Genomic DNA, 22,495 nt, shown 5'->3' on the forward strand with positions numbered 1-22,495 from the left:
GTGAACCACCTTGGAAGCTTTGGCTATGGGCAGTATAGAAATGCCAATATTAATATTATTATTATTAATAATAATAATAATTCTGCAAAGTACCCCCATATTAGAACAACTACAACCTTTTTCTTATCATCCCTCTAGCATGGTAGAACTTGAATACCATTGTTGCCCTTTGGCCAAATTGCACTGGAATATCTATTTTGCCACTCTGCCAAAAGGTGCCTAAGGCATCTTTGATTTTGGGAAGGCAAGGCTATGTCATCCGTGTATGACTGCTCATTTCTCATCCATAAGGCTAACGGTGTGGGGGAGGGGGAGAAAAAAGAAAGAAAAAAGAACTCCCTTGCAGCTTTTTAACCACATAATTAACATATAAATTAAATAATAGGCGAGGGAGAATACAACCCCATTGCATGCCTGGAGAGACAAAAATAGGATCAGTTAGCTATCATCCAGGCCCTCTCTGACTCTCCATATTTAAGTATGAATTCCGAAAAAGGAACAGCATGATTCTGTGCATAAGTAATCTCAGCAGAAGGCATGGAAAGCAGGCAGTGGATTAAGAAATAGCAAATAAAAATGCTTGTGATAATCAGTTGCGTATTCTTGGGCGCAGCATCATGGCAATTGGTTGTAGATCAACCCCGGCAATGGACTCTGCTCGTTCCTCTACTCCTACGGTGCATCTAACCAGTCTGACCGGTCAACTGTGATTATGTTATTGTATTCACCCTTACAGCCTTATTAGCAGTAGTTTATCGTGTTGACCACTATGATAATTTTACAGGAAATCAATATACAGGCCTGTGTAATAATGAATATGTGATCAATATCAGCCTACATTTATTGTGTAAACCATTTTGAAGGCATTTTGCTAATCAAAGGGTATAAAAAGGCTTTAAATGAATAAATAAATAGTTTCCTTTCAAGCTCATTAAGAACAGAACTGGCTTGACTGTTTGCCACTACTTTGCTTTAAAAACAAAACAGTTTTACTCAGTGAAATAACCCATAGTTTGTTAACTGTGACTTATTCTGGAGTGGGCAAGTTTGTTGTTTCTGGGCTGCTTGCCTGCTTCAGGTACACTAACCAGTCAAGGGTTGCTCCATTCCTTAGTTCTTCTCTGTGGCATTCAAGCCTGGAATTCTGGATTGCTGGGGGTCAAACAAACCATGGTTCACAACAAGCCAGGTTCAGGGTTCAGACATCATGGGGAACATCACCTGAGAGGTTTGGCCTTCCCAAGGTGGCAAGCTGTGAGGAGCTAATGTGCTTGCTCATGCCCAGACATCATGTGCTCCAGGTTGATGAGTGGAATCACATCAGAGACACCAGTGCTAAGTCTGCTGCCCTTCCGGTACGTTTGGATGTTCCAAGTCTTCCAGTATGTTTGTCCTGCACTAGCACTCATATTGCTTAATAAAATATTGACTGTGATGGCAAAATACTGTGCAGAACAGAATTAAAATAGTGTCTCTCACAAATTCAGGCAGTATTTGACTGGGGCTTCTAATGCAATTCCCTTCTTGGCATCTTTTGTCCCAAGAAGTCCTTTATGATGGTATAAATAATATAGAGCAATAAGTTTATAGCTAAAATTAAACTTACCCGGTCATGTATGCGTTAAAAGTGAATTGATACAAATATGCTCTGCATATTCTTCCATCAGTTTCCAGTAATGGCGACGTGGTTATTACTGGAAGCTGACTTTTCAAAGGCCTTTGCACCAGTTCCAGACGTCATAGATGCTTACCTTGTGCCAACTGCTGCTTGGTTCGAGTAGGGTTGGGATAAGCCCCGTTGGAAGCCATCCCTCCAAGCATTCATGGGCTTTCTCTTTTGCTTGGCCCAACCTTCCTGAATGAACCAAACCAAAAGAAGTCCACAAGCACTTATGGAGCCCCAGTTTTGCGACCAGCAACTCTCTGGCTGCAAACCTTCAACCACAGCAGAAAATCAAGTATTGTTTGGCATGTTTGTGAAGCTGGTTTCTTACTCTTTTTACAAGCCAGGATTCGTAAACTAGAAATAAATCCTGGTTGAATTACAATTCTGGTTCGTAAAGGGACAAAGATCCTGGACCCTGGCTTCAGATGAAATGCTAAATAACTCCTTACTGGTTTTGTTAGTCACTCATGCTAGTGGGAGAATAGAACAGTCGGTGGATAGCAACATGCAGGGTGTTCATGGTAGGACAGAATTGTCCAGAAACCTGGCGTGCTGGAAGACTTCCTTCCGAAGAAGAGCCGGCAGATCAGGGACCCCCTGACATCTGCAGTGCCAAAGACCTCCAGAGGTGTCTATCTTGAGGGCATCACTTGTGAGGACAAGTTGGAGGCACAGGAGACACTCCCCCCACCGCCCCGAGTTCTCACCCGAACAGAAAAGACAGTTATTCGGCAGGAGTGGTAGATGGAGCTGGAGGCCGCCTGGGAGAAAAGGCGTTGCTCACTGGCAGCGCACAGCCGAGTCTTGGTGGCCTGTGACCTGGACCCTTGCCTTGTGCCGGTCTCCTTTGTGTTGGCCATCCTGGAACTCTTGGACCCCGAACCTGCATCTGCTGGGCCCAGACTTGGGAGGTGGGATGCCCAGTTTCCCGCTGTGTGCAACTGTCTGGTGTGCTTCCCATTTTAACTGGGTAATGGATTTACTCCTCCTCTGGCTATTGCTTTTGCATACAGTTCCAAGCATTCTGATACTAATCTGCAATACTTTTTAAAATCATATTTTAATTTTTTAGGCTTGGAAAAAGAAACTCCCAGAAATTAGCATGTTTGTGATCTCTGTGCTAGTGTTCAAGTACAGCTTTGCTGAGATAAAAGCGTGTTCTTGATAATTAATATTATATCACTGTTGAAGTAATGAGAGAGCTTCTCCCATCTCCGTTGAAACGGTCCATTGTTCTGTTTGTTTTTCATTACTCTGATGCGATTACTGCAGATGTGTGTGTGTGTGCGTGTGTGTGTTTTAACTAGATCATTTTCAAAGGGCCATAAATGCAGCCTTGCAGCTGTGTCAAAATGTAATTTGCATCTGGTTTCTTAGTGCCACTTCAGAGAGCTTTTGAAAATTCACCTTGTTTTTCTGCTGCAGCCATCACAAATCTGTTTTCTTTGGATTAAATCAGCTGATGCATCTGGCTCCTTCCTCCATATCTTTTCTGTTGTATTTATTTTTGGCATTCCCCATCACTTTCATAAAAAGCATCCTAATTTGGTGGTGTTGAGTTACTAGCTTTCTAAGAGGAAACAACACATGGGGTGGGTTGACCAGTAATTGATGTGGGATGAAGTCCCCTGGTTCCTTCCCTGGAGTTTCTGTCGTTCTGATGTTTCTATTTCTTCTCTTTGGTAGCAAGGACTCTCAAAATCAGGCGGCTCCTTTCGGGGAGGTTCTGATAGCTAGTGGAGTCAGACATTTCCACTTGTCTGTTTGCTTCCAGTGTCCCCCAGGCATATCTTAGAAGGAACAGTTCCTAAAGTGCCAGTTGCTGATTATCATTGATAGGGATGTATGGGGTGTGTTTTGAATTATGCAAGTGTGTATTAAAGGACCTTAAACTATGCTGCAGGAATGAACAACATTGCTCATGGTCCAGAATCTCCTTAAGAACAAGACAAGATCAACAGCAAAAGAGGACTGGGCCCAGTGGCCAACCTAGGCGGCCCAATCCAGAGCAAGCAAAAGGAAGTCCCTCTGGCTGTATTGGTGGACCTTGATTGGCTTATTATATGTGCTCAGCACTGCTCTTGATGTTAGACATGGTATACAATGGCTAATACTAAGCTTAACTAAAATCAAGTGGACTTTATTCCAAGATACAGATTTTTTCTTTGAATTTGGTAGGGTTCGGTCTCTTCAGAACATACCCAGTTACTTAATTTCTTGGATTTCAACCCCTCTGTGTGGTCCCTTGGACCTAAGAGTATTTGAAACCATGGTTGAATCTAACTTGGAAGGAGGTGTGCCTAGTGCTTGGGGTATTGGTGAATATGCAGAAGCCTCGGATTAGTAACTGGAATGCAGCAAAATGGATTCTGCACTTCTGGTACAGACAAGCCTGTTTCTGGGATGGAGGCAGAAGGCTTACTGTAAGTGCTGCTGGTGCTCAACTTACATATTATTGGATAATGCCTTATTAAAACAAAATGAAGCCCTTATGGGCTTTCTAGCAGGATTACAGCTTATCGCAGTTTTGCTTAATGGGTTGAAACCAGTGAGCCAAAATATTAGAAAAATGAGAAGAGGATACTTCCAAGTCCATAAAATGAAGTGTGGGTTTTCAGTTTAGATGAAACATGAACAAAAGTGATGGCTTTTTTTTTCTTTTTGCAACCAGAGAGCTCTTTAATGGTTTTTAATTCTCCCTGCTGGTGGAACTGCCAAATTTTTAAGATTAATTTATTTTTTATTGGTGTATCTTTATGACTTGAAAATGGTCCTCTAATCTACAATGCCGTGTTTTATAGCTCTTCGAAACACAATGCCGCCGTTTACATATAAATTGCCATCAGAGTAGTCCCATTAAACTCCCCCTCCCCAAGGGATGTTTGTATTTTTCCTTCCTCAGGCCTGTTTGCTTTGTTTCATTTTGGCCTCTTTGTACAGAGCTCATTAGCTTTGCTTGTCTGGGCAGAGTAGAAATGGCTGAGGCCTGCTGGGAGGTAAGGAAGGGTTTAAGCCAGTTGAACTGACTCTGGGACAACTGGGAGAGTCCAACCACCTTGAATACTAGTTGTTTTAATTGTCCTTTTAAATATTGCAAGCCGTCCTGAGATCTTGTATAATAGGATGGCATCCAAAAGCTTGTAATAAATAAATACATACATACATACATACATACTACCATGAAGAAAATGAACCAGGAGAAAAGCACTATCTTTACGGGCACAGTTTATTTATTTATTTTTTTAATGTGACTATCCAAACTATCCAAGCCCTGGTGCTGTGCATCTTCTTTCACACAAGTGGATTAGCAGGGATTAGTTTCCGTAAGCCTGAGTCACACTTTACTGTAGTTCTCCCAGGCTAAGAAGGTGTGATTCTGCTTTGATGAATTTCAGCTGTTTTTCTTGAGACATTCAACAACTTTTTGGAGATTGAAAACTCTTGATTAAACGGAAATGAAGCTAAATGTGTTGTTTGGATCAAATGTTATGAATAATGAGATTACTAACTGCATTTAAGGTGGCAGATGAGTGGAAGGGCTGGGTTTAAGTGGATAATGGAGGCTAGGACTTTCTTGTGGGTGTTCAACGTATTTTCATTCATAATGAGTCCTTGAGTCTTTTAGTACACTGACTGTCACTGCACAGTGTTTACTTTTTAAGCCTAAGAATTCAAACCCGCTGCAGGATTCCTTCCTGTTATATATTTCTCTAGAAGCAGTGTTTGGCACCGTTCAGTGCATGCGTCTTGGCTCCAGTTACCCATCCTTGTGTAGGATATGCCTGTAAAATAGTGCACACCATGTTTGCAACCTTATGGAACAGTGTCTGATGATTTACAGGTCACAAAGCCGTCGATCAGGTACTGAGACACACGGAATGCCAGTTAGGACCTAAGAATTGGGGACCTACAACAAATGGAAATGGCCCTGATCGGTGCTCCAGCCAGCCATGTCCTCCTTGCAAGAGACTCCGTTCCGTTCCGTTCCCTCACCTCCTGTTTTTCCCTTTCCCTCTTCTAGTAGACCTTCTCTGGCCAGGGAGCAGGTTTAGTCCACACTTGTCTACCTCAGCAGCATCATAATCAATATTAATGTCCTTTAGGATCTTCCCTGTGCCGTCTTTGTTCATGCTTCTGCAAACCTCCTCTTCTCTACTCTTTTTGACCAACCTGCAAGTTGGGGAGAGAAGCAGGAAATAGCACTGGTTTTGTGCTGTCTAAGCTCCAACTCAATCCCCAACTTGGAACAGGGTATAATAATCTGCTGGACAAAAATTCAAGGTTGTTGTAAACCACTCACAGCCTGACATGCAGCACTCGCACTGCAGAGCTAACATCAGTTACTCTCTTCCAGCCATAGTCCTTTCCAACCAGAGTTATATCAATTCTCAGAAAGATTCTAGGTGGTTAACCTACTTACATTAGAATGTCAGAAAAGCCACGCTGGCTCAGAGCAGTGTCCATCCAATCGAGCACTCCATTCACACCGTGGCAAGCCAGCTGCTCACAGGATCCCCACAAGCAGGATGGGGACAAGAGCTAGGGCAAGCTGGTGTACACAGGTACGCACAGCACCTGGACAGGAACACAACTGCTCCCTCCCACTCATGTTCCTCTGCAGTTGCTGGAAGCCAGCAAGGCTAGTATCCAGTGATAGCCTCCTCCTCTACCCATTCGACCAGTCCCCTTTTAAAGACATCCACACTGGTGGCCGTCACTGCATCTTCTGTAGATTTCATAGCTTCATTATGTGCTGTGTGAAGTGGTATTTCCTTTTGCCCACAGTGACTTGTCCCTCTTGGCGTTTGTTAGTGGTGTGTGTAGGGAGGTGTGTGAGCTTCAGTAACATTACAATATGATTACTCATGGACTGGATGAAAGTCAATAATCTTGAGTTCTATCCAGGAAAGAGCGGGGGGGGGGGGGCACTCTTGAACATAGACTGATCAAGAGTTGGAATAGTAGAGTTGGAAGGGGCATTAAGGCCATGGGGACCTACCCCTTGCTCAGTGCAGGACTCCTGGCTTAGGAGGTGGGGTTCAGCCTTTTTTGGATGGGGTGATGCTTCCTCTAAAGGCCCTGCTTTGCAGTTTTGGGAGTGTTGTTGGATTATTTTTGTCAAAAATGTTAGCTCACATTTTGAGCGAATCTAATGGAGTGCGCCCAACACTGAATCAATTTAAAACTGTTGGATGGGAGTGGGGAGAACTGTTCCCTTCTGACAATTCCGTATATGCATCTGTACTTGCCACCAGTGATTTATTTCCAAACTGAATGGAAGGATTGTTCATTGTTTCTTTCCCCAAACCGGTGCTGCCCTCGTTGACTAAGGTGTAGGGAACTCAAAAATCACTCTTGTAGTTCTTGCTTTATGGTCCCAAGTTCTTCCCCCCACTGCACTCCCACAACTTCCTAGAGTTTGCATCATAAATGGAGCATAATGCCAGGCATTACCTTCTCTTCTTTGTAGCCTTTGGCGCTAATGCCAGCTGAAATTGGTTCCTCTCTGTGGAGTCCCATGGAAAGCTAGCAATTGTAATAACATCGGTATGACAGTTCCATAGCTGTAGCATTGAAAGCTGCTATGGCTGTTGCCTGAAACATTTGTTCAAGTTTTGCAAATGTGGCTTGCACACAGCTGGGAATGGGAAGTGCAAATATCTACTTGCTGTGGTGGTTCTGGAGAAAAACTTAAAATCATGATTACACTGGGCTTGTTCAAACAATCCCCCTGCAACATGTGCACGCCTATGCTTACAAACCGCTTTCAGGCGAACGGTTCGGTTCTCCAATTAATAGGATCAAGTAGCAAGTGATGGAACGGACCACTGTTGCCAGTCAGAGCAGACAATACTAAGCCCGACTCTCATATCAAGACATGCTTCAGGTGTGATGGATGCTTCTTTTCAGGCAGATCTATAAATATTCCACTTCTGCTCAGACAGAGTTCCCCAAAATTCACCTAACCCAGCATACTTCCTTTGACCACCACTTCACTTCAGGCACTGCTGCCAACTTCTTTGCCAGGTAGGCAGTAGACAAGAGAACATTGTTCATGTGGGAAGTGCCAAGGTTCATGGTGTATCCCGCTGTGTGAAGTGGGCTGTAGTCTGACTCTCATATTCTCCTAGTCTTCTCAATGTGTATTGAATCATGCAACACCAAACCTTGTGAGGGGACCATGTTTGGTTGAACACAAGGCTCTGCTTGACCACATGCTTCCGAATGGGTCAGAAGATACTACATTCCTTTGCTAGGACCTCTCATCAGCACAGCATTTCGTTTTATCTGAGAGAGTGTGCGTGCCATGTCTTGATAGAGCAGCGTTCTTGGCGGCAGTTCCCGAAGCAGAGAGGGGGCTGAGGAAATGGGGTGGTTAGGCCCACTTCAATGATCTCCACCTGAAAAGAAGTGGGATGTTGAGAGCCCTGCTCAGAACGAAGCAATCCATCACACTTGAGGCACGCAGCGCTCTCAGGTAGCGTCTTCCCACAAAGAAACCCTCTGGCTCGCTCAAGGACCATTCAGGGGTTTGGTGCTAGCAGGATCCCTAAAGTTCCTCGGAGAGAACGTTCAGCTGCATTGACACTCCAATAGAAGAAAAACATAATGGCAGCTGGCACATAGTTACGAGTGCTTGCACAAGCAACTTCTCATTGACCTGGTTTGTAAGAGTGATATCGGCCCTATTTAAGCCACCATGTTTTGTGGCATGTGCCGGATGCCCCTTCTATATTGCAGCCTCCACTCTGAAGTGCTTTCCAAACCTGGCAAGGGTGGGCAGCTGGCTGGGTTAACAAAACAAGCAGAACACGTAGGCTGTTTTAATGTTTAAATGAGCCACTCTGGAGACGAAGATCATGGACGCCCAGCCTGCCTGCCTGCCTCCCCCATCTCTGTTGTGGCTGCTTCTTTTCCCTCCTCAGCAGATCATGATGGGAGGATTCCAACTACAGTTTTCCTAATGTTAAAGCTGGTTCTCCGGGAATGGCTTTGCGGTATAACGGTCATTAGCAAGATGTATCTGTGGAGTTGAGAGCCTCTGTCTGTGGAATTAGTTCTTGCCCATACCAGGTGTTGATTCCAAACCAAATTCGGTTCCTCCCCCACCAAATGGAGTCAGCTCAACCTCCAGAGACGCTTGCACAGCCCGTGGGCCAGATAGCAGGGATGCCATCGCTTAATTGATCTGCTTGTCTAACTTGATGAACTGAAAGTCACCCCCATCCCCCTTCGACCTCCCCTTTCCACAGGGTCTTCCCTGAACCAGAGGTGATCTGGTTTTCTTGAAGCTCACTGGCCTGAGCAATTCAGCAAAGCAGGTGCACCCCACCTCTTCCCGTTCAGAGTCAGAGTGTGAAACCTCCACCTCGGAGTGCTGTATAGCAGCTTCACTATAATTACCCTTCCTACTTCCTTCAGGCTTGATGCCTTCATCTCAACCTTTTGAACTTGCGAATATTTCCAACAGAGAAAGAATCTGTTCATGACATGCTAGGAGCAAGAGAGGGTATTGAGGTGCACGGGCTGTATATCTTGCAGCTTGAAGTTACACCTGCACTTCCCTGTTTTTCCTGTTTGGGAAGTCCTCTCTTCTACTCATCTATTCTTTTTATGGCATCTGTTGGAGGACTTGGGCCCGCTCTTCCTATAAAAGATTTTTCCAAGGTTGTGGAGGCAGATTTTGGCGCAGGCAAAAAGCAGCGGCCGGAATTGGGAGCTGAAATGTTGAGGCCGGTGGACCCAAGGAAAACGCAAGCAGTCACTGAGGATCAGACGGCTTCAGGTTCTGTGGGAAAGGTTAGTGAGCAAGCTGACGTGGGAGGGAACAGGTCTAACTTCATTAATCCAAAGACCAGCATCAGGTGAAGAGGATGGAGCGGCTGGGAAGGGTCAGGCGCTAAGTGATTGTCCCTGAACGTGGAGGCCCTCAAGGTTGTGGTTTGCCCTGCCAGTTTGGAACAAAGACCAGGAATTCAATTTGGAAGCAACTTGTTCTGGTTACACTACATTTTCCTAATGCTTCTTTGGTTATTCTGCAATACCTTTCTTGTGTGCCACAGAGCTAGCCTAGTTAGTCAGCTTTAAAATGACAAAGCCTTTTAATTAAGAAAAATCTTGCCTTGGTCGGCTTGGTGGGAGGGGAAGACTGAACACGATACTGCCCACATTTTTGTGGTGGATCCTTAACCTTCTTTAAGGGGTTGCTTTATTTCTTAATTTTGCATTCCACCTTCCCTCCAAAGATCCCACAGAGGTATGTATGGTTCTTCCCTTTTTTATCCTCACGACTCCCCTTTGAGGTAGGATAGATTGAGAGGAACTGCCTGAGGGACTCGGAGCTGACTTGGCCATAGTCTAGCCTTCTCTAACCTGGTGCACTGGACTACAGCTCCCATCAACCCCAGCCAGCAGGGCCATGCACCAGGCTCTGATCATTACTACCATGCTGCTTCCCATCTCAGTCACAGTGCCAGTATCAAAATCTGCATGACTGATGAAGGCAGAAGCTGAAATATTCATCAAAATAATTTCCAACTTGCTTCTCTTTTATCAGTTACTTCTTCTACATGAATATATGCCTTTTATGATTGCTTCTATGTTCTTGTTCCTTGTAACGCACAAGTTGCTTTTTTCTTCCTAATCAGGTTTTTAACACAAATCTTATTTTTTGTATGTTCCACTGCGGAGAAAATCATAGTGTTGGTGAATCATGTAGTTCACTGTTGCATATTAAACTGTAACCTGTTGTTAAGTAATTAAGGATCCCAATACACTGTAATTTAATTTTTAAAAGATGGCAGAAATATTTATTCATGTCTCGTGCATGTTGCTAAAGGTTTCACCTGGTCTTCCCTTTTAAAAGCAAGGGTAGGAAACATTTTGAAACTGTCTGAGGGACTTACCATGGGACCTCCTATAAGAGAAGTCCAATCATTTTGTAAGTTATAAAATTGTGATGTTATTAATTATAAAATTAAATATCAGAGGGCACTTGGCATGTTTCTGCTGAGGTACAAATGCTTGAAGCTTCTTTATCTCAGCAGCAAGTGTTCTGGTTGCAATCTGGTGCATGTTTACCTGGGGTCAGGTGGTGCTGGAAGGCAGCTCCATCCTCAGTGGGATGGAGGATGCGGCAGGGTGGAACTATCCCAAGACTGGCTCCAGCATCCCAGAGCCTGGGCAGCCCTGGAGGCCAATCCCCCAGTTGCTGAATGGGAATACAATCGCTAGCCAGGAGTTGTTTCTCCTGATCCACCTGCTCCAGCACTGTCATCCTTACAAACATCATCTACGTTGGTGAGCCGTCCCAAGATGCTGAGGCGTGTGGTGACAGCATATAAAATTTTCAAATAAACAAACAAAATCCTGTTACCATCAGATTAGGACAGCCCTCTGTGTTGAGACATTTAACTCCATCCTGCCTTATGGGGGCTCTGCAATCCCCCAGCTCATATTCTGCCCTGTAAGCTACATGGGAGTTGCTCTGCAGGCCTTTTCTTCGAGAACATTGCCAGAAATCCCCTAATTGAAAAAGCCTCCTGTCTTGCTACTTTCTGCCTTGTTTTTCTACAAAACAAAACATGCCCAGGGCCTAAATGAGCAGTTCAGTCCCTCAGTAGATGAGCTCTTAGGATCCTTTCCCCGTGACCCATGGACTTCCAGTTTCAAGTGTGCGGAGATGGGCGGCTTGGGCAGAACAAGATTTGCTTGTCCTTGTTTCTCAACAATCCTTTTTAGAGTACATGGTTTGGGGGCTTGGTGCTGGGGTGGGGGGCTTCACTGTAGAAGCAAGCAGGACCACTCCAGCTGGGAATTATGGGAGCCGCAGTCCAACACATTTGTCTGCAGAAGACAGCTGTGACTGATAGGGAGCTGCTTATTAAATTGCAAATTCAGCTTACCCGCCTTGCCTCAAGCATCTCTCCTATTTTTGGCATGACCTCTTTTGGATTTTTCTGCTGCTTTGGAGGTGTTTGCAACATGCCTTTTGGCCATGGGGGCAAATGTAAGCACTCCAGCATACAAAAAATCTACGGGGAAAGGTTGGCCACCCCAGTTGTACAGATTAGCATTGAGTTCAAACACAGTATCTTGCAAAGTTGTGATGTTTATTCAAAATGCTTGAGAACAGGTGGTAGGCAACCTGGTGGTGCCCTCCAGGTGGCATTTGCTGTACAGTTCCCACCATCCCTGACCATTAGTCATGCTGGCCGGGGCTGCATTTTAACAGTTAGGCAATTGAAACTGTCGTGGGTCAGAAGTTGGAAGCTCATACAAAATCTTGAAATAATAATTTGCCGAATATCAATATTCTCCATGGAAAAACAAACCTCTGGTAGCCTGGAACAAACTGTGGAGATTTTGTCAATGATCAATTTTGTTCCACCTTCTTGTGTTCCTTATTGATTTATTTAAATGTTATTTGCTTTATTTAAAATCTTCCTTGACTGCCTTTCAGGGCAGGAGCCCTCCCAGCAATAAAACTTCATGAAAATCATTGCAATAATAAAAACAGGAAAAAACAGCAAGAGTAGCGTACATTCTAACAAACAAACTCCAGCATCAAGCTGTGCAGCAGTCCAGTCTGATAACACAATTCAGGCAATGGCCAGAATAAAGCGGCATGTTTTCCAGGCCATCCCAAAAGCCACCAATGATGTGGTCTAACAGACTCCTGGTAATACATACGTTTCATCTGACCTTGGGTAAGGAGCTTTACCCATAGCTGGGTGTGATGTGCGGAATCTGTAAGCTTTGGTTTCCAACTGGTGGACAAAGAAGGGAAAAAAAAAGCATTGGATTTGTTTTGCCCATTGTGGCTTGTCCCACCACGGTTCCATGGTTTGGTGTGATGTCTAGACTGACAAGCCATTGTGACAGTAATTGCTTCACTTTCGGAGGCTGCTTCTGTTTCTCTGAACTGGGAAAGAGAACCAAGGTAGACAAGCAGCTGTTAACCATGGTTTGCCTGTTGCGCATTTGGAACCTTTCGGCATGGTTTGGACTTGGAGTGTTGGCTTGGTGTGGTGTGTGCGTGGAGCACAAGAGCACGATCTTCTCTGTTTACGCAAAAGCAATTTTCACCGTATTCAGTCAGGCATAATGGTTACAATGGCAACCTAAATCTGTTTTGTCAGCAAAATCTTGGATTAACTAATGCGCTGCTTGATTTCTGAAGGAAGGCTTATATACTGATTAAATTTACACCCCACCTGCCCATCAGAAAATGCACTTGGTCAAATGGGAGGGGGGGAACCCAGCAAAGGTATCCTAAAATTTCTCTGTGGCCTCAGAATCACTCTGTGGAAAGGGACAACACTTGCTTGAGAAGGTCCTCCAGCATTTGTCCTCTCAAATCGCACAATGATATGCTCCAGACTCCTCTCAGGCTCTGTCTTTCTTCACAGCAGAGACACTTATGGTGCAACCTTTCCCACTCCCTGCTCTCTTTTGGAAAGGGGTATTTTCTGCAGAGTAGAACTTTGGTTTGGGAAGAAATGAGGCCCTAGCAAAGAGCATGCGAAGGTTTTATGAGGGGAGGAAAGGGGAAGGGCATGTATTTTGCACTGTCTGGAGCCTTCAGCAAGGCCAGTCCTGTGGCATAACCAGCGCCTGGAAGGGAAAGTTGCATTATCAGGTCCCCATTGAATTGTGAATTTTAGTAAATGAAAACTAAAACAAAGACTAAATATTGTTATTTATTTAGCACACTTATGTACTGCCCCATAGCCCATTGGGCTGTCTGGACAGTTTACAGGTTTAGAAGCATATAAAAGCAATAAGCACATTTAAACAAACAATAGTCAATAAATCGATACTGCAATAAATCAACCCACAGCAACCATAATAAAATTAATATACAGCATGGCAGCAATAAAAACACAATTAAAATATCTGGGAAATAAAAAAGTTTTCACCTGGCGCCAAAAAGAGAACAGAGATGACACCAGGTACACCTCTTTGGGGAACGTGTTACCATATTCTAGCATAAAATGCGAAAATATCCAGTCCTATAGATACAGATGCCCCAATGTATTTTGTATATGATAATATATCCTACTATTTGTGGATATAGTTGTGCATAGATTTCGACAAAGCAGGCCAAATGACTGTGTATTCTGTCCATTTGTAAATTATACTTTAAGAACACCTGCTCAAAAGTTTAGAGCATCCTTAAGTTCTCGGCCCACTGCATTCTCAAGAGTGGCCTTTGTCCTTCCAGTGTTATAATACTAGTCATTTAGCTGTCAAAGGGGCACAGAGAATCCATTTGCTTAACCTTACGTGATTTTCCAAAAAGGTAGATAGCTCAGAAGGTCGTGAACATCTGTGAATATTAAAAAAATGTTTTATCACAAAGTGTATCTATCTTATTACCCCCTCCCAAAATGAAGTGCCCATTGGACATTTTGAAAACGTGTGTGTGAGGGAAACTTTTGCTGCATTGTACTGCCAAAGTTAGCTGATTCAGATAAATTTTTAAGAAGCCGTGGCATCCACTGTACCCTCATATTTTGTCTTGTCTTGTCTTGTCTTGTCTTGTCTTGTCTTGTCTTGTCTTGTCTTATTTTGCTGAATTACATGTAACCTCGGATCAGTTAACCTTTTTGAAAACAGGTAGTGCAGCCATCCATCAGTGAGTCAAGATAAGACAATCTGGTTTGTTTTTCCATCCAATACCCAGTGTATCATATTGAATCACTGATAATAAATCTTTATAAACCTGAATCATGGGTTGATATAACCATTCAACCTTAATTCAGTACTTTCAAAAATGGAAGGGTCTCTGAAGCTGTACATGTTCCCCATCCGTAAACCTTCTAAACCCACCTCACAGCCTACAAACTCAGCCTTCCCTAGCTGTAGTTGATCGATTGCTTCCTCCGTTCAGCAGTGTATGTTCAGTACATCCTGGATAGAAAAGATTTATTTTCTGGGGCTTCCTTCTTTCTTGAGTTTTGTCATTTTCATTGCAGGGACCCCTCCTGGTGGCTCACGATGCCATGAATGGGTGGGATGAAGGGTCAGGAACCCTCCTGAGAGACAATTCGAAAATAGTGTGCTAATGGGGCCATCATAAATTGGGGCTGTGCTAAGATGCTTGCTTTCTACTGCTCCAAGCACCTTATCTAGACAAAAGATGCCTGTAATCACAGCAAAGAAAGGATCCTTAAATACCTAACAGAGGGGGGGTTTGTTTTGTTTTGTTTTGTTACCGATGGTAAAACAGCAAGGTGTCTAAGGAGTGTGTCAGGCATCCGGGTGGTTAATGAAGCTGAATCAGACTTAATAAAGGCAGTAATCTGAGCAGCAAAAGTGCATGAATCACCCCATGCTGGATGGTTCTTTGTATTCCACGTGAGCATAGAAAGCTTCCCTGTGCAGAGTTTGGCCATTGGTCCATCTAGCCCACAATTGTCTACTGAGACCAGCAGCAGCTCCTCCAGCTCCTCAATGCATAAGCACTGCATGGTTCAGGCTGGAGTTTCCGGGGCTCAAACACAGCCAGGTGCTCAGCCACAGAGCACAGACCTTTCCCTTGCAGGTGAAACCCACGGTTTATTCCTGGCAAGGGCAGAAGTGAGATACATGCAGAGGAATGACGGTCTTCCTTGCATACATCCCCCCACCCCTTAAAACAGATGAGCAGACGTGGAGCTGAGCACTATCGTGATTTGGATCTGCTCAGACCACTGGCCAGGGGGTGAGGGCAGGGCTGATGACAATATACATGAAGCCTGTACATGGAGGAGTGTACAGGCCCACGTGAGGCCCCCCATAAGCTTCTTCCAGGGTAGACCCTCTGGTTGGGAAGTTCCGCTCTGGTGATGCACGCCTGGACCAACCCTGCTACCCTTTCAGTGCTAGGTGAAGACCCTCTCTGTCAGGCAGTATAAGGGGGGGGGGGCGGTTACCCAGATCCTGGAAGGTCCTTGTTGCTGGAGTGTGCACCCACATTTGCGCACTATCTGGCTGTCTATACATCTGAATGGAAACATTTTTATGCGTGTCTAATAGGGCGTTTGGAAGGTGTTTCACTCCTTTAAACCACCCTTTGGTGGTTTGTCTGCTGGGTGGTATAGAAGTGTCATCAGTGAAATTAAGTGGGGACTATTCTCCCCATGTGCCCCTGATCACACGCCTGCCAGCCTGCCATGCATCTTGGGAATGTGAAGCGGGATCTCACCATGCGCACTCTTCCCCTGGCACCATCGCAGCACCATGGGGGGGAACTGGGTGGGGGAGTGACAGTCGCCCTGCAGCAGATGCCTCCTGGCTTGCCTGTCAGTGTGGGACCCAGATGGGGATTGCCCGCTGTGTCTCATTTCTCTTGGCCCGATCGCGTTCATGGGGCGTGCCTGTGAGGTGCCTGTGAGAATCTGTCCCCTGTCATTCATGCTGAATCTGGCTTACGTGGTAAGGGCTGCTGAGATTGGTATGCAAGCTGTTCAGGGCTACCAGTGCTTTTTCATCCGTGTGAACATGTGTAAAAAATCTCCCTGATGGGAGCAATTCATAGCCTGTCTTTTAGCATCGGAATAGATTCACCCTCTTGTCATCCGTTCTGAAGCAGTCGCCAAGTTTTACCCAGTGTTCCTCCTGATTTGTTTGGATAAATGTTTTTTAAAGTCTGCACCCCACCAAAAAATTGTATGCTGCTAAACTCCAAGGCTGCTTCTCTGGTCCTCCAAATGTTCTTATTGTGCCATCAGGTATGCCTGTATCATTCATAGTACACGTCTCTGTCCCAAGGGGCTTGCTAGCTTGTGTTTAACACAAAGGAAACACTCAAGGAAGGAGGGGACCTGGGGAGAAAGGAGGACAGAATCGATCTGGTGCTACTAATGCAGAGGGTAAAAATTCTTGATCATCCAAGGCTTGGGAGTGTCATACTGGGGATGCCCACTTGAAAACGAAATGCCCAGGAGGAAAGCCTTGGGATCTTCAAGGCAGTCTTCTTTATCTGAAGAGGCTTTGCTGCAACAAAGCAAGAGTTTGCAAGGGAAACCAGAAGAACTATTCTGGTCTAGTTTCCCTAGCAAGCTAGAGATGGGCAACAGTTTCACAATCAGACCGACCAGCCCAAACTGACCATGTTGCTTTCAGCGTCTTCAGCTGCATGGAGCTCCGTGTGGCTCTCAGCTTCAGAATGGAAGCCTTGCAATTTGCCTTTGGGAATGTGATGTTGGAATTGCCCAGACTCCATGAAGGAACTGGAATCGGGCTACATGCTACGTGCAAGGGCTCTGTTTCCAACAGCCCTCAAAGGGCACTGAAGCCCCTTCACTGCCACGCCATGTCTGCGCACAGTTCCCATCTGCCATCAGTGCAACACGCCCTGATTGTTTTTGCCCAGAGAACATTTGTGAAACTAAAAGGACCTTTCTTCCACTTGTCCACTTCACCCTCTCTGTGTTGCTTGATAATTCAGCAAAATAATCAAGACTGTCTCCTGATGAAAGAAGTTGTAAGGCAGCTAATTGCACGTGTTTTTATTGGATTAAATCTGCATGGATTAGCATATGAATAAAATAGTTTGGAAAGCGGGGGCACACAGTGCGTGTGTGTGTGTGTGCGCGCTCATTGCAGCAGGAGCAGTTGGAAGAACATTGGCCTTATCCTGAACCAGGTGGCCAGTCCATAGCTCAGCATGGCCCATACTTAATGGTAGGAGCTCTTTAGGGCTTCAGGCAAGAATCTTTCCTTGCTCTCCCTGGGGACACTGGGGAATGAACCTGGGACTCTCCCACTGAGCCTTGACCCCTCCCTAGAGGCATGCTTCCCTCTCTGAGATTGAACCAGGGATGTTGCTTCCAAGGTTATCCCTGGTTTGTGGCCAAACAACATCAGTTTTCCTCAGCTGAGCTATCTGGACTCCCTCCTACTTTTTTCCCCCTTCTCTAAGTTTACCTCATGCTTAAGAGTTTGCATGGCGGGAAGTGAGTTCAGGCAGAGTTTCTTGAACACGTTTGATTCATGCGGTTTGTATGCTTTTGCAAGGAATCATTTATTTTTTATTAACAGATATATATCCTGCCCGTTCCTGGTTTAAAGAACTCAAAGTGGCTTACACCATTCTCTTCCTCCTGCTCTCAATCTTATCCCCTCAACCATAATCCCATGAAGTAGGCTGAGCTGGGAGTCTGTGACTGGCCCAAAGCCACCCATTTGGTTTGATGGCTGAGCGGGAACGAGCACCCAGGTTGCCTGAGTCCCAGCCCCACGCTCTTAACGGGCTCTCGGGTAACTGCGTGTCTCATGCAAAGGATCTGCTGAGGTTCCTGAGCATTTGCAAACTTGATCTCGGCTCACTTCCTGACCAGGCCAAGTGTGGGGAAGAAGTCTGGTGAGCACAAGAGAGTGGATTCCAACCCGATCTTCTCTTCCCTACCTGGCACAGGGGGTTTCTCTCAGTGCTTACATTTGAAATTGTACTTTTAATAGGAACAACTTTTTAATCGCTCACAAAGGGGCCGATCTGTTTAACTGATTAGTCAACTAAATATGGTGGCTCTGAATACACGGACGCACGTGTATTCTTGTAATCTGCTGGCATTCATCCTCCAGTATTGGCAAAAGCATTTACTTCAGGTGCCTGCATTGCTTTTCATTTGGAATAGTAATAAAGGTTTTAAAATGGGGTGAATGCTGGGTACGTGTAGCGCTTCTCTTGCCTCTTGCTGTCTACAAAAGTCTTGTTTGCATTGTGCGGGTTGTCACTGGACTACTTGATGTGTTTGTGTACTGCTACAGAGCCTTTTCTCCATAGATGTGGTTCTCTTTTATCGAAGCAGTTGTCAGACAATTTGTATCAATCCAGCTGAAATGAGTGCCTTATTTTTCACACAGTGTTCTTTACTGTACGGTTCTATGCATGGCAATATGATCAATATGAAGCATATTTTTAAAAGTCGTGGTTGTGGGAGTGCTATTTTTGCACTGCTGTATTTTGAAGGGTCGCATCCTATCTAGCAATGTGCAACAGTTGCCCCCTTTCTGTTTGGTGTTCTGCTGCATGCAGAAACAGTGCAGCAAAAGGCAACTGAAATGATGAAGGGGCCAGGGCAGGGGGGTTTCTCAGACACAGATGAGGCAGCTGTGGCTCTTGACCCCATGATGTAACATCAGCAGAGGAGAACGGCCCAATTAGAAGATCCGCACGTAGAGAGGAGACGTGCTTGTTTTCAGAAGGGCCTTCCCAAAGGGATGGTGCCCAGGCATGCTCATAATGAGATTTCCTGGAGGTAAATACTAGATTGGGTTCAACAACCCACCCTGTGAATGCTCAGAGATTCCTTCCAGGTGTCTGTGTGCTTTGGTCAGTAAAGAGCACTTTGCAAGGAAAAGGCTTCTGAATGCACAACGGAGGAACCTCAGCGCCTGACATTTTTCTCCCTCTCTCAAAATGCTGGAATTCATGGGTCATCCCATGAAGACAAATGGGGGGAGATCCAGAAGAGATCAAAGGAAAGCCTTCTTCACCCAGTGCAGAATTAAATGATGGCATTCACCACCCAAAGCATGGTGATGGCCACCGCTTGGGATGGTTCGGAAAGGGGCCTCATGGAGACAAATTCATGGAGAAGGTTCTGCTAATCCTGGCAGCTAGAGGCGATATGTCTGTGTGCAGCCGCTTTTAGGGAGCATGGGCAGGAGGGTACGAGCATTCTTGTGGGGCTCCCGCCTCCAGCTGTGTGGAAAGAACTCTGAGCTAGATGGGCTCTTGTCCGATCCAGCAGGTCCGAACTCAGTCCTAGGGACCCTCCTGGGAAGGATGCTCCAGTTGTAGGTAGGGACAAAGGAAAAGCATCTGGACCGTGAAGGCCAATGTGATGTCCCTTAAACCTCTTCCTCCCAGCAATTAATCCTCAGGAGAAGCATTGAGCAATTCAGAATGCAAAAAGCTTGAGAACTGCCAACCGAGCATTGGTTGGGGAAAAGGGAGGTCACACCAGGGGAAGGAGGAGTGGCCTTCTGAAGGACTCTGGGGGCTGGATTGAGCCTCCGGGCATCCAAATTGGGCCCTTGGGCTTGATGTTCTGCACCCCAGCTTATTTGGACTTAAGATTTGATGCAGCAGGGTGCATATACATATACATATACATATATATATATATAGTTATTCTCTTGATTGTGCTTCCTTTCAATAAAATGGGTTCCCTTTTCAATCTACTTTTGACAGGTATACATCAGAATAAAAGATGATGAATGGAATGTCTATCGAAGATATGCAGAATTCAGAACCCTGCACCACAAATTACAGATGAAATACCACCAAGTGAGGAGTTTTAACTTCCCACCGAAAAAGGCCATTGGGAACAAGGTAATGCTGAATGAAAACACTGGGAGTACTTTAAGATGAAAAATAAACTTAGAAAGTGGCACAGCTGCTCATCACTTAATTGTACCTTTAGGGAATGTGCAGATAGCTGTAAGTCACCTTGGGGGTTGCATTTGAGCCAAAGGGCAACACATTAATGTTTTGTTTTTTTATTTAAACTACCTTCACTTCCTCTGAGCTGATAAGAGGGAGGAAAACAGGAGGGTGGAGTGATTCAGGGCTACCCATAAAAACATGGGCATCGCTTGGCTCTTCTCCAGTAGTCAGAATGTGATTGATTGACTGATAGATTTTTCAGTGTGAGAGATGTGCAGAGGAAGAAACCAGATGGAAATAAGGCAGCTATTTTATATTAGGCACTTTTATACATAAAGAGATGATGATAAGATGGAGGACAAGAAGCTCCAGCAGATGCTGCTTGGATTCCATCTTGTAATCATCCAAGAAGGAAACAGGGGTGAGTGAGAAGTGATGCAGGGCTGGCTCTGCCTCCCAGACCCCCAAAGTTGCCCCTCCCTGGTGTGAATGAGTTCTTCTTCTGCAACGAAGTACCTGCAGCATGTCCCTTCGTCAGCTCTGTAAGGGTGGGGTGCTGTGTGTTCTTTACTACTTCATAGAGTCATAGAACAGGGGAATCAGAAGGCCAGAAGGCCATCAGGTCTGGTGCAGGACACTAAGTTACACTGTCGCATTCAGATGACTGTCCAGTTGACCATCTCTAAGTGAGGTGAGGAAGACCCTATTTTCTGTTCAGACACATCCTTTGACTTGTATGGCACCTCTAGCAGAGCTTTCTGGGTTTTAGTAGTCGTTCTTCCGGGATCATTCACAATATTTCTCTTCAGTTCCCTACTACTGAGGAACCCTCGGTGTTTTTCCTTTGGTTTGGCTTCCTCATATCTAAAAAGTTGCATTCCTGCCAATGGTCAGGAATGCTGAGAGTCCGAGATATCCACAGGGCACTGAAGTGAGGAGAAGACTATTCCAGAAGTTGCCTTCTTAAAATGGTTGAGCTAGACCAACACAATTCTGGGTGTTTCTGTTCCCCTTTTTGGGATTGTTTTGCTCACATAAATAAACAACAGATTGCTCAATAAATAAAATATAAAAGGATGAGCTGGCTACCAACTCGTACAGCTTGGAAAGGGGACTAGAGAAATCCAAGAAGGTTAAGGCAATCAGCAGCCACCAGTTCCTGCTACACTACTTCTAGGTTCAGGGCAGCTGTGTCCTGCTTGTGGACTTGTTGTAGACATTTGGTTGGCTATGATGTGAAGCCTGATGCTGGACTTAGATGGGCCTATCACCTCATCCAGCAGGGGGGCTCTTAAAATGGTCGTAATGAGAGAGTGAAAGGGCTTCCAAGCACATGAGTATGACGTGCTGCAGACTCCTGCAGCCTCATGTTCTCCAGATGTTCTCCTCATGACAGCCTCCAGCATCCCTGAACATTAACCGTGGTCCTTGGAACTGATAGGAACAGAAATCTAAAACATTGAGGAAGGGATAGTGTGGACTACCTGTTAACCAGAAGTATCCCCTGCAGCTCTTGTGACCTTTCCCATGTAGGACCTTCCTTGTCCAAGGTGACCTTGTATTTCAAATAGCTGTGCTTGGCTTCAAGTAGCAGGTTCCTCCTTATGGAGAAAAGAAGAAATGAGTTGTTATATAAAAAAGTGTAAGGAAGCGCAGAAGCAGCCTGTGTCCTGACTAACCTCTGGAGAAGCACCTCGTGCATTTTGCTTTGGATTCTGTCAGTCCAGCCTCTGATTCAATTCTTGCTCTTCCATCCATAGCTTGTGAGCGTAGCAGTTAGTAAAGATTGCATGTTGGGTCTGTTTGCCTGGCGATTCAGATGAATGTACTTTCCCCCCACTTTTTCGCAAGTCAAAAGTTTCTCTGGGCATTGTACATTGCACCATCAAATCATCGTACGCAGCAGAACTGTTGCCTCTGCATTTTTGTATACACCTTCAGCAAAACCTGCCATGATGAAAAGGCTGCATGGAGCTACAAATTCTCTGGTCTGCTAAAGCAGTGACATGAAGGATCCCCAACGTACGCACAGAGAAATCAAACATCTGAGTGGCGGGCAGGCGGGAGGGGGATAAGGAAAACGAGTTATATTTCCTAACTGGTGCAGATGTGTGCATGCATACATGTGCCGTCATGTGTTTGACTGGGGAACAGTCTTGCCCAAGGAAGTGGGGGCCTCTTCTTCACCCCAGTTTGATCTGGATTGCCCCCATGCTTCCCCGCAACTCTACAGTTGCGTGGTGGAATCCTCACGTCACCCGGCAGGGCCAGTCTGAATGTCTGCCATCCCCTCTTCCTCTGCATCACCTGCAACCACCTCGGCAGGTGTCATGACCACAGCATCCCATTGCCCTTTTCACCCTGCTCTCCTGCACCCCACCCTGCAGATCTGTAATGTCTCTCCTGATGAGAAGATCTGGAGAGCGCCAAGGCTGACACGTTTTTGG

General features: G+C 45.3%; 1 protein-coding gene across 5 annotated transcripts in view; it reads left to right on the forward strand.

Annotated features, from left to right (window-relative positions):
• SNX29 (sorting nexin 29) overlaps nucleotides 1-22,495 on the forward strand; it is a 191,935-nt gene that overhangs the window by 107,693 nt on the left and 61,747 nt on the right. For all 5 annotated transcript variants that reach the window (XM_044433143.1, XM_044433144.1, XM_044433147.1 and 2 more), the window contains exon 19: nucleotides 19,854-19,994. In XM_044433143.1, the coding sequence (XP_044289078.1) occupies nucleotides 19,854-19,994 (141 nt within the window). The remainder of the gene's footprint in view (nucleotides 1-19,853; nucleotides 19,995-22,495) is intronic.

Source organism: Varanus komodoensis, unplaced genomic scaffold, assembly GCF_004798865.1.
Source record: "Varanus komodoensis strain SLA01 unplaced genomic scaffold, ASM479886v1 scaffold26, whole genome shotgun sequence".
In the NCBI taxonomy this organism is placed as follows: Eukaryota; Metazoa; Chordata; class Lepidosauria; order Squamata; family Varanidae; genus Varanus; species Varanus komodoensis.